The sequence below is a fragment of the Schistocerca cancellata genome, chromosome 4, assembly GCF_023864275.1.
Source record: "Schistocerca cancellata isolate TAMUIC-IGC-003103 chromosome 4, iqSchCanc2.1, whole genome shotgun sequence".
NCBI lineage: Eukaryota > Metazoa > Arthropoda > Insecta > Orthoptera > Acrididae > Schistocerca > Schistocerca cancellata.
The window spans coordinates 775,676,982-775,694,789 of record NC_064629.1 but is presented as its reverse complement, the minus strand read 5'-3'; the positions used below and the strand labels follow the sequence as shown (position 1 = coordinate 775,694,789).

Sequence of the window (17,808 nt, the reverse complement as noted above, 5' to 3'; positions counted from 1 at the left end):
ACTAATCTATAGTAAAGGTTTGCATATATTGGGTGGAGAATTTTTTCAGTTCTGATCAAAATCAAATTAGAAAACAAATCTCTCAACAAATTTTGCTGCATTTAAAAGAGAGTCCACTTAGTTTTTGTGTGATGATTCGTTAATTTGTTACTATGGCTAAAATATGGCCTCAGAACTTCATGCTAGGAACAAAATTGCAATAAAAATGGTGAGTGGAAAGCTAGTGGCCATGTATCACATTTTATTTCATCTGCTGGACTGTTTGAGGCCAGTGTTTCTCACTTCCATCTACCCCCACACTTAATGAAATCTGTAGCTGGAAAATGTTTCGAGAAGTTATGGCAGCTGACGATGATTACTTTCTAGACATTACTGAATGACATTTCAAGTGCAAAACCTACTCACTGGGAAAAAGAAAAGAAGAACTAGACTAAATTAATTCATCTACAAGAGTACTACATAAAAGTAAGTGTACTCAACCTCTTATAAAAACGTGTTCTTCATTGTGTGACTACAAAATTTTCATCCTTGCCCTTGTAGGCAGCATTTTATAGCTTTAACTTGTTTTACCAACTATAAATTTTAATAAATAGAAACAGTGGGGAAATACTGGCTTTTAGTTTTCTTTCCCCTCAACGTTGATCCTATAACGTTAACATTATTAATGAACATACTATCACCCATCCACAAACTGTACTCCTTTTTCATGCACCTCTACTTCATGTGCAATGACGACACAATTAAACAACATGCCTGTTGACACTGACAATGCATGAAACACAACTACTGATAGTTTTTTGTTAACTTGTCAGTAATAGTAATATAAAGGATAAAACTATAATTTTGTATAAGTCCTGGGACATTTACTAAAGTTAGTTAGTTTCATGTTCTACAGATTATGTGCACGATAAATTCTAAGATGCGTAACAAGTCATTTTACATTCAAATAACACATTAAGTTGTAAATATAAGGGGATTTACATAAATAAAGACAAAAGGAAAACTAAATTTAGTTCAGAATGTGTGTTTGGATTATTATGTTTCAGAGAAGGAGTTCAGAGAAGTGCAAAGAGAAATGTACCACTTTCATCACTGCATGACCAGAATGTTTGTTACAGTTTGGCTTGGATTTTTACTTCCAAGTTCCTACAAAGTCAATTCATAACACCGGATGGGAGGGGGGTGGGGGATGATCTGTTGTAATGGCAGGATGAGCAGGAAGTGCCAATCGCCTAGGCTGAAAAAAATAGTCTATGAAATTTGCTAAGAAGCACCATCATTCCACAGTTTTTATCTGTATAGCAACAGTTATGATATGAATTTGCTAAGGAGTACCACCATTCCGCAATTTGTATAACAATAGTTGTGATATGAGAGTTTAAGCTTCCACAGTAACTGTCAGCTTCAATAACCCATTTCTGGATATTTAACCATATCAACATGTAGTGATAATGATCAGTGTGACAGCCATTTGCAACAGTGACCATAACATAGGTTCATATTACAGAATGATTACATGGACACATACCACGAAAAAGTACTTGAATAATGATATGTCTTACAAGCAAAAGTTCGCATCATCCAGTGTAATATTTTTGTTTGCTAGAATCTGGGAAGGATAAAATTTGGGCTTGACAGTTAATTTATGGGAATATCCATAGAACTAAAATTATCAACTGAAATTTTACAGTCTGTGTGTAAAATTTTATTTTTGCTAACTTTTTATTAATTCTGTAAAAAAAGTTGGTTTATTGTTTCCATCTTTCATAACTCTCTTTCATAACTCTTGGCTTTCACATGTAGTAAACTCTGTCATTTTCCTTATTATACTCATGTAATAAATATTTTGTTATGAGCTAATACGATTGAATATGAAAAAGCGGGTTTTAAAATACCTGTAGAAAAAAGAAAACCACATGAGCAAGCCTTGTTATTTCCCTGATGAGTCAAAGTGATTCAACCCAATAAGAGCACACAATTTATGGAGTTATCCTGTGTATTATCTAAGAGATGAAAGGATTATAATGCAAGCAAAAGTGTTTATCATAATATTATTCATAATAAAAAAATAATAGGGGCTGGTTCTTTCAAAATGTTGCTATATGTTCAAGGAGGTTCCACACAAGTAACCATTCACAGAGGCTGTAACTATTCTGATGAGTGTTACACTAAACACGTGAAAGAGAAACATAACTCTTAATCTCTGTTTAAAATTTGGGTATTATATTTCTAATCTGAGGTTTCACACAATAATCTAAGCAAAGAGATGTATATGAAAAATAATCACTACTGAATTAGGTATCAAGGAAATTACCAAGAAGGTCAATTTTAGTCTGTAGAATAGTAAAAATTGGGACAATGATAATTTTCAACCTGCACAGAAAAATACAAAAAGTGGTAAATCTATGGTGTCACATCAGTGATAATTTTCAAACTGCACAGAAAAATACAAAACCTGGTGAACATTCAAACATTGCAACAGTAATAATAATCATATTTTCTAAGGAAACAGGCCACTGAGAAGGAACTACACACAAATATTAACAACATTTTTTCAACTATTCTCAAGTAAAAAGACAGGTAATGATACCTTTGAATCAAGGTTAGACATTGTCATCTTTTCCCTGGCTTGTATTCTGCCTAGTATGGGGTCCACATTGTCAGGATTTGGCAAACTTTATTTCATTATTTAGCTTTGTGGCTGGATTTCCTTCCTGAATCAACAATTGTCACGGTAACCTAAGAGAGGGGTGTTGTGTGCCATCTCCGTGAATCACGTACACTTTGTTCTGAGTGTCATTGTATTTGAAATGTTTGTGTATCATATTTCTGAATGCGCACAGTATATGCCTAAACTAGCATGAAAGCACCTAAAACCACACTCAGGCTGCCTAGTTTACCATCCCATGGTGGTTAATCTGCTGTACAGATTCAATCAAGGCCTGGCTCACCTCCCTGTGCAAGCTAGCACACTGCACATTATGATATAGGAGCAATATACAAGCAGGTCATCCTCAGTACACTTATAAATATTATAATTACTTGAAGAAGTTTAAAATACTGCACAGGTAACCCACTCACAGTCAGTGCCACTAACTTGGGCAACAAGATCTACAGGGTGTTACAAAAAGGTACGGCCAAACTTTCAGGAAATATTCCTCACACACAAAGAAAGAAAATATGTTATGTGGACATGTGTCCGGAAACGCTTACTTTCCATGTTAGAGCTACAAATCACATTAATCATGGAATGGAAACACACAGCAATAGAACGTACCAGCATGACTCCAAACACTTTGTTACAGGAAATGTTCAAAATGCCCTCCGTTAGTGAGGATACATGCATCCACCCTCCGTCGCATGGAATCCCTGATGCGCTGATGCAGCCCTGGAGAATGGCGTATTGTATCACAGCCATCCGCAATACGAGCACGAAGAGTCTCCACATTTGGTACCGGGGTTGCATAGACAAGAGCTTTCAAATGCCCCCATAAATGAAAGTCAAGAGGGTTGAGGTCAGGAGGGCGTGGAGGCCATGGTCCGCCTCTACCAATCCGTCGTGCACCCAATCTGTTGTCAAGAAGCATACGAACACTTCGACTGAAATGTGCAGGAGCTCCATCGTGCGTGAACCACATGTTGTGTCATACTTGTTCTAGCAGCACAGGTAGAGTATCCCGTATGAAATCATGATAACGTGCTCTATTGAGCGTAGGTGGACGACGAAACTAAAATGAGCTCTAACATGGAAATTAAGCATTTCCGGACACATGTCCACATAACATCTTTTCTTTATTTGTGTGTGAGGAATGTTTCCTGAAAGTTTGGCCATACCTTTTTGTAACAACCTGTATTACTGCAGCACATCTGTTGATATTTCATATATGATGTCACTTTAATTGTGGGTGACCTGTCTGTAACAAATGAACTACACACTCCACTCAGGTGAAATCATAAATAAGGTTCATTACGAATGATACACATTTCATTTGATATAGGCAGAAATGGTCTACAAACAGCATTTATGTCTTGCACTGGTTGTTAAATTCTGAGTTGGTTTTTTATTTCCCCATACTGCTGGTACATTGTGTGAAAGAACAAGATGCACTGTAGCTGTGTGTGAACTCATTACATGTAAATAAACTCATTTGCATTTGCCCCCTGCTTTGTTATGCAATGTCACTTTGTAAATTAAGGACTAGTGCAACTCCTTCTTGCTCAAAAAACTGCATCTAGTATCTGAAGTCCAAACCATCAGTGTGCCAGAAAATGGCCCTGATCACATCAACCTTGGTGGGAGAAAGTTTTTATTTCAAGACCAGGACAGACATGACACCTGCATCTATGCACTGAGAGATAAGCCACATACTACTAGATTATGCAATCCTGGTAATGTACATCAGATTACTAGCTGAAGTAGAACTACAGGCCTCAAATGCATACAGGTGTAAAACTTCGGCTAGCACTTTCTGTTGCCCGGAATACTAGGACACTGTGTGACCTACCAGATTTCGGGATGTAAGGATTAAAGTTTTTCCACTTTGCCTTCTCTATAATGGTTATTTTCTGTTTTTCCCCACATCTCAGTATTTAGTTTATGGTACAGAAATAAGCACACTTGTATTGAAAACCAAGCTCTGAGTCATTTCGCAGTCCCATCACCTGTGAATGCTAAGCTACAAAAACATTAAATTGCACAGAGATCGTATCTGTATCACCCTGCAGACAGCTGTCATGACATGATAAGATAATGCCACACCACAGCTAACATCTCCGAACCCCCCCCCCCCCCCAACTCGTTATATGTATACAGCAGCCACAGCATCATGAGCCCCACATTAACAACACACGTTACAACTGACAAGTTTTTAAATAACAGTGGCACAGCCATGCCAGCTGTGTGGACACTTGTCTCATGCCTCTCACTTCGCACTTCACTGCAATGGAATTTAGGAGAATGTTTGTCATTATTTATATAAAGATCACAGCTGCCATTGTAGAAGCTCCACATTAACAATGACTCACACAGCAATAAAGAGAACAGATGTGAAAGTTGGGAATTTTATTTGTGCAAATCTAGAGTATAGGTTTTGTACTTGTATGGTTAAATACTTCTGTATTAACTTGACTCTTGTGTACTGTAATACTGAGGAAGTGTCCACAAGAAGCAAGTCATGAATACGTTTTAATAGCTGGGTGGTACTCTCACACACCCAAAATGTAAATGTGGAATTTAAACTTCGTTTCAGTTGTAAGACAGGAAAATGGAATAGTTTGTGATAGGTTATTAGTGAATAAGTGATGCTTGTTTTGTCAGACGGTATTATTCTGATTCTAATACCTGTTAATCTGCATTCTACAAGCTAGTGAAATAAAGACAGCTTTTAAACACCAAGAGCTCTATGGACAATTATCAAACATTGGTAATATACAAAATATGTAGGTATCCACTTGTGAAGATTGTAACAGAAGTTCACTTATAAGCTAAGAGATGGCAAATTTATATTTGCATGGGTTAATAGGTAATGCTCATTTCATTTATTTTGTTACTGGTGCGCCATTCTTTCTTTGTCCTCCGGTTTTTGTGGTTTAAAGACATACATTACATGTGGGTTTAAAGACATCTATTACATGTGTAAATTCTGATTTACTTTGCTGCATGGTCCTATTTCAATGTCATGCCATTTTTCTTTAATTACTTAAACAGTAGACTTTATTTTCAACATTTGTTTAAAGCTATTCAAGGTACCTTTCCCATCACCAAATGTGGAGATGTACACAAATATTGTAGAGCTTATATGGGGCCTTATGAGCAAGCAGGCCATTACTTGTGACACTAACTGCGCTGAAAAACATTTGGTCTCCCTCCATTTGTAATCACTATCAATATGGCCTACCCTATAATGATTAGTAAAGAACAAGATTACAACAACATGATGAAAAGGATAGTTGCTACTCACCACATAGCAGAGATGCTGAGTCGCAGAAAAGCACAACAAAAAGTCTGTCACACAATTAGCTTTCAGCTAACCTGACCTTTTGACAAACGTCTACTTGGTTGAAAGCTAATCGTTAACAGTCTTTTTATTGTGCCTTTCTGCGACTCAGTATCTCTGCTTCATCACATTGTTACATTCCATCCTGAATTTTCCATTGTTTGATTTTGAATTAATGCGATAATTCTGTTAAGGGTTGGATACAAGTAAAGATTAATGAAATTTGAATTTGTGACTTACCTCCAGGCAGTGCACAGCTAAGCCACTGGACTACACAGTGTGGTCAACTCATTGAAATGCAGCCAATACAATTAAATTTCTTTTATTCCTCAAAATAGTTAACTATATAGAATAATGTCCACTTCCTCTAGTGAAACTTCAACTGCTCCACAGGTTATGATGTTTGTAGTGCTTTAGTTTCAGTATTATTATAATGCCATGGTAAGTGTCACCATCCAAAATCTATCCAACAATCTTGAGTTTATTCATTCCTTAATTATGAATTTGGGATTTGGCTTTCTGACTTTTTCTTCCTCATACTGTGAGTCCAAACTGGTTAAGGATCTAAGCTACATTCAGTGGTATGGTTTATTCATGCTATTGAGAGTGTGAGACTACAATCGCCCTTAGTAGCAATCTGATTGAGTGAGGAGGCACAGTGGTTAGCACACTGGACTTGCATTCAGGAGAGCAATGGTTCAAACCCATGACAGGCCATCCTGATTAAGGTTTTCCGTGATTTCCCTAAATTGTTTCAGGCAAATGCCAGGATGGTTCCTTTGAAAAGGGCATGACCAACTTCCTTCCCCATCCTTCCCTAATCCGATGGGACTGATGACCTTGCTGTTTGGTCCCCTCATCCTGAATCAACCAACAAATGAATCAACTGGTAATCTGCACTGTGATTTAATATCAGTGGGCAAATGATGTCTGATACTATCCAGTTCAGTTTTTTCTGACCCTATATATTTACTCTATCGCCATAACATTGGTGCTGTACCGTGTCTCTTTCTTCTGCTGGCAAAAGACAGTTCCTTATCATACCTCCAGGATGGACCAGATTCCTATCACACCTTTTCCACCAAAACATATTTGAAACCTGTTCCAGTATGCTGGAAATTCACATATTTGAAACATTGTGCTTCCCTCCTCTCTTGGGTTCCTGCAGTACTAATTCCGCAACTCTGCTGTCACAAACGGCCCATATTCTTGATTTTGTATTACACTTATTACACTGTATATTAATTTAAAGCATTACATTTTTTCCTTAATTTAGAGTATTACTTTTTTTTTTTTCAAGTTTTAATATTGTCCTTTAGAGTTTTGTATGCAGGCTGTGTCAAATTGTACAAAATCCAGATTCATCTCCACCAGCACTCCATAGCCACTGTCAAGGCCATATACCAACAATACTGTAATTCTGTAAAAAAATTCTTTAAGCCATTATGGCAATTCTGATCAACTAAATACTTGTAACTTTATAAATCTTTAACTATGGATTAGAGCCAGCACGTACTCTCCTCCACTGCCATATACCTGGACAACACACTGTCTTTTCATCGGTTAGTAACTACCTATTTCATTTATACAACTACATTTAGAAGGTTGCACTTTGTAAGATGAATAATGCTGTGTTGACAGTTGTGTTCAATCATAGAAATTAAAGTATTAACCAAGGGTTCAGCCCCCTAGTGTCCCTCTCTTTTGACAGGAATTGTAGCCCTCTGTACAATAAAGGCCACCACAGCATTCCCTAATGCCTTTTTTATGAGTGATCTAGACCAGTAACAATGCCGCACAAGCTGGCATGACATTTTGAGTGGCTCTACCATCCGTCTGAAGCCCGCATTGTCCTAGAGCTCCATGGCGATCCTTTGCCACCTCACTCCAGATTCATCTCCACCAGCACTACATGGCCACTGTCAAGGCCAGATACCAATGATACTGTAATTCTGTAAGACATTATGGCAACTTTGATCAACTAAACACTTGTAACACTATGCAATAAGCCCCCTCACAACAACACTGAAGAAAAAAAACATATCCCACAATAGTTTCTAAAGCCACTTCGCTGGTCATCTCACCCCTCCCCCACCACCCTCACCTCTCTGAGGGCCTTGTGGAAGGTGGAAAGATTATACAGGAATACAGGACAGCTAGCCAGTCTGCAAATATTTTAGGATTTCAACACAAAGTTTTATTCTAAATTTTTCATCATGTTTTTTACTACAAGTCCAGCATCAGTTCCCTCAGAACCTGTGTGTCCAGTCAACAGTGGCGTCAGCAGATGTTTCTGTTTACAGTAACCTGTTGACAAAACCAGATACACTCACCACCATGGTGAATCAATAGGAGGTGTGGGGAAAGTATGATAGGTTGATTGTTGTCTGTTTCTTGGAATGGAGAGCCAAGTCGGGACCCTCTCTTGGAAATTTGTGGTAAGGTCTTATGGGACCGAACTGCTGAGGTCATTAGTCCCTAAGCTTGGACACTATTAAATCTAACTTAAACTAACTTATGCTAAGGACGACACACACACCCATGCCCAAGGGAGGACTCAAAGCTCCGATGGGGGGAGCCACATGGACTGTGACAAGATGCCTCAGACCACACGGCTATTCCGCACAGCCGACCCTCTCTTGTGTCCCAGTTCTATAGCAGGATGGATGGTGTAGGCTGACTGTCTATGACACTGTGTCTTCTCAACCAGCCACCAGCAAACTCAAACATGATCTGTTTCCTCTTTCTTCCTATTCCTTTAACCACTACAATCACCTAGACTGGGAGATGGCCGCAAAGTCTGGCCTGGGCGATTCCTATGTACCATGAACTCTTACAATATATGGAATTTTTACCTGCCAGCCTCATGTATTATTTCAAACTCCCTTCAGATGCCCAGGTCCTGGTCCATTCTGGTCAAGTACCCCTTCTATGCCTGTACACATTGAAGCTCTCTGTTAACACACTATATGTAAATAGTTTCGTTTACAACTGGACACTGCTTTATTATGCCATGTCAGTTAGTAAATTAAAGCACAGGACCAAATAGTTCAAAATTTACTACTGATGTTGCCTAAATTGACAGCATGAACGTAAACAATTCACTTGTCAATAAAACAAAATTTTGTCACTAAATGTCAGTACAGAATTGTAGATCATTCAGTAATGCTACAAATTTCTATTGTAATGGGAAATATTAAGCATGAAATAGTGATGGGAATGTTATGTGCAGATGCAAGGCAATTTCTCTGTGTTACTGAGGAGTTTGTGAACCTTTTGTAAGATGTATCACACAGGAAAATAAATGCTACAAATACTGTGAAACCACATGTCATTCAGTAGTGTCTCTTAATTGTGCATTATGTATGTTTCATTGCTGTCTGACATACCTGAAGTTGTAAGAACACCACACATGTGCAAGAAAGCTCACTTTGTAAATTCTACTGAACACAACAGGCACATCTCAAAGTGTCATTCCTCTCATTTTTATGAATAACTTATATCAGTTTTACTTATAAAATAGTGGCTAGGCCATCTGATGATTCCTCAGAGGCAATAAATCATGTTCAGAGGTAGAGAACTTGTTAAATGACTACTGAATAAACAATTTTCAGTCCTACCAAATTCAACTATTATATGTGGGAAAATTCAGCAACAGTAAAACTTGGATAGTAGGAGAAACATTTGTAAATACTGATTTTTGTGCTTTTAGTATGAAGTAGTCAAATATTTGGAGATATGGAAAAAAAAGAAAAAGAAATTAAAACAGACAGATACACGAGATAGAAAAACTTCTCGAGTCACGAGAGACATAAACGACAGGATATACCATAAGAGAGTGCACTGAAACAAAATAATGAGTCACGGTCAGATTCCTCACCTGTTATATCACAAGTAACTGTGTGTGTGTAACCAAATGCATCAGAGATGTGTCACATATGCCCTACGAGAAGAATCACAGTATAACCTCGCTTTTACTTTCCCGAAATTAACATTTTTGCGCATTTTATGATATTTTTTAAAGCTCCCGTCAAATTTCGTATGTCCACAATATTAATTCACACCTGATTTTGCATCAACATATTTATAATTTTTCCGTGATTTTCACTTTATGAAAGAATGTTCATGGGAGAAAAAAAAAAAAAAAAAAAAAAAAAAAAAAACTGACGTAAAATGATGCTGGAACAAAGTCAGCCTTCAAGTAGTGTTTACAAGCATTATGTGATTAAGTTTCTTGACACCAGGGTGCGCTACTTAGCAGATTTAAACCGGTAAACGTGTAAAAGTTGGAACAATTCATGCCATATCTCCTGCCGCTGCCAAACTCTACTCTGCGTGGTGGCTGATGGGAGTAACTAGGTTCATGTGAATAAAGATATCATGACCAAGAACTACGATTTCCAAATTGTCTCTAAAGCGCGTGTACAGTTTTGTGATTGTTGTAATTGTCGTCACACCTCTGTCGAACCATAGTTAGTGTGTTTCGTCTTTCGGCTGCTTGTAGCACTAGTTGACACCTTCATTCAGTTTGCATTGCTCAAATGTTTATGGTTTAAACACAGTGCAAATTACGTATATTCTCATGCTGATCAAAATGTGTTTCAAAGATTTATTATCATTGTTAAGTGCAATATTTACATACGTATTTTTTGTGATGTTACACAAAAAACAATGCGAGTGATAGTTTGGATGTGTGTGATTTTCTACATAACTGAGTACCGGATAACCTCAAAAAGATGACTACAGTTCAAGAGCTGCTGAACTATATATATGCAAACACCACACAAAATACTTATGTAAATATTTGCACTTGATATCAAGAAAAAATTCTCAAAACACACTGTTCTAAGCATGAAAAAATATGTAACTGGTGCACTGTCTCATTATTTAAATAATGAATGGCAGCTGCAGGCAACCCAAAAACATGAATAATGACATATGAAATTGAGTCAAACATCTCTGTTTCCCAATTACCCATTATATCAGTGGTTTTTATTAGATAATAAACAAGCCCTTGCAAGAGTACTTTGATGCCTATTATGCTATTATGTGCACATACATAAAGTGCGAAAATGCAAGGGGGGTATCCTATATGTAACTTTTACAGCTTAAAACGTTATTTCCCACATTTTACATTTTGCCGCATTTTACACCATTTTTTTGAAGTCCCTTGAAAAGTGTAAAAGTGGGGTTCCACTGTCTCTTAATTTTTATCCAGTGTTGCCTGGGAAAAATCATTGATAATGTAGATTGGAAAACCTACACAGTATTGAGAAATGAGCCTGCAGAATAAGAATACCGTACTTTTTGCTCATGAAGTAAGAAAGTGGTTTTGGAACAGAGTGAGAGGATTATACAGAAACAATACTTACAAAGCCAACTGCTTCAGTGACAGATGCTGGCGCTTCTCCTCCACCTTGAGCTATCTCCACACCATCATCAAAATGAATATTTGGTGAAACCTGGCTCACAATTCCTTCTGCTGGTGTCTCTGGGGTCTGCACATCACCAACATTGCCTATACACATACAAGCTAATTAATACATGTAAGTAGATGCAACAAGCGCTTGCATTATTTATAAGGTGTCTGAACAACAATTCAAGAAAGAAATTAGTAATGTAAATTATCTAGTGGGACAATGGTAAGCATTCAAAAACACATGAAGTTTTAATTGAAGAGATTTACCAACCAATCATAAAAACTGTATAGCATTAACGCTAGGTTTTGAAATGGTCACCTACTGAAGGAAATGTGTAGAATTACAGTAGTACCTATGAAGTAGATATCCTGTACAGATTTCATAATACTTAACATTAAGATACGTGAGTTTTTTTATACAAAGAAATAAAAAAACATATGGACAGCCACTACAGATCACACAAAAGCTTTCTATATGGTGCTAACTACATTGAGCACTGTGCAATCTGAAGAAAAAACAGAAGATAGAAACGGGCATAGGGAGGCCATTTCATTATCTAATGACAACGTAAAGCAAGGAAAAAATATACTTCCTGATGGGAGGTGATAGTACAGAGAAGATCTGAGTAAAAGAATTTAATTCATCTATTTAAATTGAGGCAACTGAGATTTCAACTGAGGGAAATGGTAAAGCTGCACTTATGTATATTATACTAAGTGATAGTTATTGGGATTTATTAGCAATTACTAGTGATCACCACAAAATGTTGCTCTACTTTGTCTTGTGTCTCACTTTTGATGGAATGTTCACATCAGTATTACTGGAGCATAATTTGTTATTTGTACCTCAACTACAAGCCACACTAAACCTATTTTTTAAATTATTATATTGTCAACCCTAGCATCTATCTCATAATCAGTGAAGTTCAGAGCCAGATTAAACAAATTTTCCAGGAATGTGACTATATATTGATGGACAAAGAAAGATTTTTATGACACCTTATGGACTAAATATGGTAATGGAAATACCATTGTTGAATACAAATAGTGGAACAAGTAAAGGTAACAAATCACTGCATAGTTGAGGCACTGAATGATTGATAAGTTCATAAAAGAGACTGAAAACATTGTTAAGCTTTCAAACAAGTCCACAGAAAACTCTCTCTCTCTCTCTCTCTCTCTCTCTCTCTCTCTCTCTCTCTCTCTCTCTAGCTACACAGCTACAGTGACCAGACTGACTACATTTGCACAGTGCAGTTTGGCTAGGATGAGGGGCTGTATTGGTTAGAATAGTTGAGGGGAGAAAGAAAGCTGGAATTGCGAGGGAAATTTAGAAGAACGTATGGCTGCCAGCTGAAAGGGAGAGGCAGCAGGCCAACAGGACAGGACTGTGGCATTGGGGATTTTGCTCTGTCACAGACAGGGAGAGATGTATATGGTACAGAGGCGTGCATTGCAGGAATGCTAGGTAAGTGCCGCATACCCATATGGCTTTTCTGTAGAGAAAATAGCTCCAATTTTTCTGTTATCAGTCCTCTATGTTCTGGAAACATAAATGTTTCTTCTGCAACTTGTGTTTCAGCAATGGAAAAGCTGCAACCCTTACTGCTGAGCTAAGAGCTGCTGCTGTGTGATATGGCTGCTGTGTGATATGCATGGTGGAGGGCATGTGTGTGTGCATGTGCACAGGCGTGATTTTAAGTGACTTGGGGAAGGTGTGAGGCTTCTGCTGCCCTGTCAGTTAGCTCACGTGTGGTATGCGCATGTGCCACAGGCAAGTTCTGAGCCTTCTGCTGACTAGTTAGTTAGCTAATGCATCGTGACAAATTTTTTTCAAGTGAAAGTCAAGTTATTTTTTGTAGACATTCCAAGTTCAGAAAACAATATTTATTTCTATGGAGTGAAAGAGAAGTTTGAATCAGAATTGTTGCATGAAGACATTTGTAGTTCAGAACACAATATCAGTATAATGTAAGTATGGTATTCCTTTATTTATTTTACGTTTTATTGTGTTGGTTTGTTGATTACGATATAATGAACAAGTACAGTCTGAAATGTACTAGACTGATACAACAAATTAATATTTACACAGAGCTTTTTAAATTTGTAATCACCTTCCATACACAAGTTTTTTTGAGTGCAGGGTGGTGTAATGGATAGTGTGTCTGCTTTGTAAATTCGAGGCCAGGGTTCGAAACTTAGCATCAGCAAAAGTTTAATTTTTTTGCTTCAATCTCATACATATGTCACTGATATAGAAGACTGTAAAAATGTCTCAGGAATTATAAAAAAATTCATTTATTAATTATGCTTTTCTTTATTCTCTATAATTACAGTACAGTGGAGGTGGAGTGTATAATAGAGCAATTGTTGTGAAGAGCATTTTGTCTAAGGCAAAACAGGAAATTGTGCAATCTGGTAGACCTTGCCTAGAACTGCCTAATCTGAAGGCAGCTCGTACAGAGAAAAGCCAAGAATACGTTTGACATTTCCAAATGTCTCAATATAGCAGGACAGACTGGATTGCAGGGAGTTCGATGCTTAACAAACCTTTTCGCTGGCCATGTTTATTGTTTGAAAAAGAACAAACTTTATGGTAGAACAATGGATATAATAACCTGAACAATTTGCACAATGCCATACAGAAACACAAGAAATCTCAGTCACATGTAAACATGTGGATTTTCCAGTGCCCAGTACACAGTGTTATGCTGACTCATGGTTCCATTAAATTTAGATTGTGCCTTGTCACTCCACACTACCTTCATCACAAATTGCTCATCATCAGTTACCATTTGCTGATACCATTCACAAACTCGCATTCGGCGATCAGCATTGTCATCATGAATCGTGTGCAGTAATCATTGAATGTAAACTTTCCACTTTGCAGCTTTCAGAATTCTTCATACACTTGTAATGCTAAACCCTACTTCACGTGCCCATTGCGTAGCAGACTTCTGTGGAAAATTAAGAAACGTTTCCAACTCGACAGCCGACAAAGCAGGACTTGTAGCTGTACACTGTCTTCTTGATCTTCCTTTGTCAACATCACAAATCGTTCCATGCAATTCAAACTTGTCAATGATGCGTTTAATTGCTATGCGGGTTGGTAGTTCTGTTTCAAATTCCCTCCTCCATTGACGTTGCACTTCAACAGCATTATCAAACTTGAAAAACCACTTCACAACACATTTTCATTGCTCAAATGTCAAGCATGTTCCTGCCATCTCGTTTTCTCAATATTGAGATGAAAGTACTAACATCTGTTGAGCCAAAGACCATACTACAACACACTCTTAACTCAAATCGAATGGCAATACCGATACCTCGATAGAGCCTGACAAAGAGTGTATACATTATTCTGGCAGACTCTGTATATCCAAAGGCCATATTTGCTCATTGTTTTAGCTACAGCTTAAATCTAGTTCTGTCTCAGTCAGTTTCTTGCAAAAAAGAATGCAGAATATTTTTTCAGATGCTAACAGGTTTGGGTCATTTTCCCACAAATCCTCAAAAAGAATGTATGCACTAAATGAATTTACAGTGAAAAGAATGTCAAGACATGCCCCAACATGATGGAATTTTTCATCCTGTTTGGTACACACTGTGAAAGATCAGCGAATCTCATTTGTTGAATTCTTTGAACACGTACTGGATGAAAGCTCAAATTAGGACAACGAAATGATAATTGCAGCTCGAGTAGTTTTTAAATTTCTGGCTTGCCCTGAAACAACTCTTTCTACTGATATTCAGCAGAATTTTTTGTTTCACAGATGTACTCTTCAATATTCTTCAGTCTAAACACCTAGATATTCTGCATTGTTCACAAAAGATTCAAGGTACGAAAAGGGAAATACTGAACCTTAGAAACCAGGCTGTTTTGGTGTGGAGTGACACTCAGGCACAAAATGCTGATGCTGAAGATGAAACTCCTGCTAAACAGCATTGTTGTAATGTACATCCCTCCATTTTAAGAAGGTCTCTCTCCTATGATATTGTTGACAATATAGTTGTGCAAACTGAGGAAAGGTTTGAATTATTGCATCAACTTGATTTTATATCTTTGTTGGACCCAAAGATGTATCAAATGTAGAGAACATATTTCACTACATCTGCATTTGAAAAATTGAGACTAACTCATAAGGATGTGTTTGATTTCGTTCGACTGAAAACTGCACTATCTGCATTATATGCATATGGAAACTTTAGTAATGATCACCCATATGACCTTGTGATATCACTGAAGAGCAGACAATAAGATACAGCTCTGTCTGAAGTGTATAAACTAGGTTTACTTGGTTTTACTGTCCCAATCACAACTGCATCTGTAGAAAGATCTTTTTCTGAAATAGGAAGAATTAAATTGTACCAAGGTGTACACAGAGTCAACAGCATCTTTCTGGTTTGGTACTTCTATCCAAAGAAGCGGAGGTTCTTCACAATCTAAGAAGTAGACATACCTTCTATGACGATGTAATCACCGAGTTCACCAGACAAGAAAGAAGAATGGAATTTACATACAAATAAAAATTAATATTAGTGCAGTTATGTAGATAATTGTAAAATCTAGTTCATTAATTGAAATTTGTCAAGTGCATGTATCAATAAATATGCTATGCGTGGGCAATAGAATCTCATTTCCAGTTCATTCTGTACATTGCCCCAAAGCATTTTTTCAGCACACCCAGCATTATATAGCACCACATGCCCCTGATATGGTGATATGGAAGACTAGATTCGAAGTCAACTTCAATGGTTGCTTCACGTTATTGAGCCCTCACCAATACAATGTCCTCTGAACTATATAGATGGAAATTATCCTTACAACATATACTTTGATTCCACAGTCCTCTTGCCTCTGAAATCTGTAAACCCTTGACCTACACCTAGCCCCTCCCCTGAGCCGATGCCCCCCCCCCCCCCCCCATCCCACTCCACATCATTCATATCCTCCTCTCCCAGTCCACTCCACCTTGCCATTACGTGTCACATGTAGCTTCCACTGCCTGCACTACAATGAGCTCACTAGTGCCACAGCCCCTTCCAATGCATTTGCTGCTTCTCCCTCCTAGCCATTACCCAACCTTCCCCCAACACTTCTTCCTGTTACCCATCATCACTTGATACATCCTTTAACTGAGTCAAGCTGAAGCCCAATACTATGTAGTCAGTGTGTGTGTGTGTGTGTGTGTGTGTGTGTGTGTGTGTGTGTGTGTGTGTGTGTGTGTGTAGAAACCATAACTAAAAACCTTTTGCATCACAGATACCACTGAAAGAAGTAGGCTAGCAGATAGTGACATGTAATTATTTGCAACACACATTTATCTCTGCCGCTATTCCTCTGATGAACACTTGGCTACTTCAAAACATACAGGTATAATTACTGATACATATTATCAAATAAACAATCACTTTTAATTGTACCTTACACAATATGGTAAACCAAAAACTATATTTCAAATGTTATTAATAACTACGAGTTAGCTTTGGTAAAAATTCAGCAGAATAACTATTATTTTAAAAAGACAAAAATATTACATGTAGGATGATAAAATGCTTTACTCTTACCAGGTGAGCCATATCCTAAAATGTTTGTGTGGCTTGACAGGGCAGCAACAACAGCATCTCTAGCTTGAAGAATGTGGAGAGCATTAAGAACATGCTGTAGAGCTTGTTGTTTAGCTGAGCGGGAGCCAAGTGATAATATTATGTTGGACAATGATGTCTGTGGTGTTTTTGACTGACCATTAGGAGACTGTGTTGATTGAGTTTTATCTTCAGTGGTACTTTCAAAGAGACCTATAATAATAATAATAATAATAATAATAATAATAAAGCACATTAATTAAAAATTGTCAGTAGTTTGCTAGAAATAAGACAGTATTTCTAAAATCACTAAGGTTTTTATGGAACTCCTGATAACAATTAACCGAACATTGACTGAACAGTAATATGCATTTAGAAGGCTATGTTATAACAAACTGCCGGTTTTGGAAGTCAAGAATCACATACAGGGAAATGTCAAATAACGAATGGAGAATTTTGTTACTGATAAGGAGCTGGATCAATTCAGACTGTAACCATCTTATAACTTATTCATGAAAGTGTTAATCTATATTTTTCTTTATTGCATACAACACACAACTGTTCTAAAGAGGCGGGAGAATTTTAATAGTTATTCTAGTCTTAAAAGCAATCACAGTGACTTTTAAGCAACGTTATGTACTAACACAGAAACATATTAAATTTTGCTGAGTTGTCAGCAGGTGTTTACTGGTATCTACAAACAATACTGTCACTTTAGGGAATGAATCTATTCCCATAGTATGTCCCTAGACTAGAACTTTATATGATGATTTAGAATGGAAATTCCCAGTGTGTGACAACAGTATC

General features: G+C 37.4%; 1 protein-coding gene across 1 annotated transcript in view; it reads right to left on the bottom strand.

The window, feature by feature from the left end:
* Positions 1-17,808, bottom strand: part of LOC126184598 (E3 ubiquitin-protein ligase HERC2) — an 812,863-nt gene that overhangs the window by 265,801 nt on the left and 529,254 nt on the right. The window contains exons 58-59 of the mRNA XM_049927039.1: positions 16,984-17,214; positions 11,369-11,514 (exon numbers count right to left, since the gene is read on the bottom strand). Of these exons, the coding sequence (XP_049782996.1) occupies positions 11,369-11,514; positions 16,984-17,214 (377 nt within the window). The remainder of the gene's footprint in view (positions 1-11,368; positions 11,515-16,983; positions 17,215-17,808) is intronic.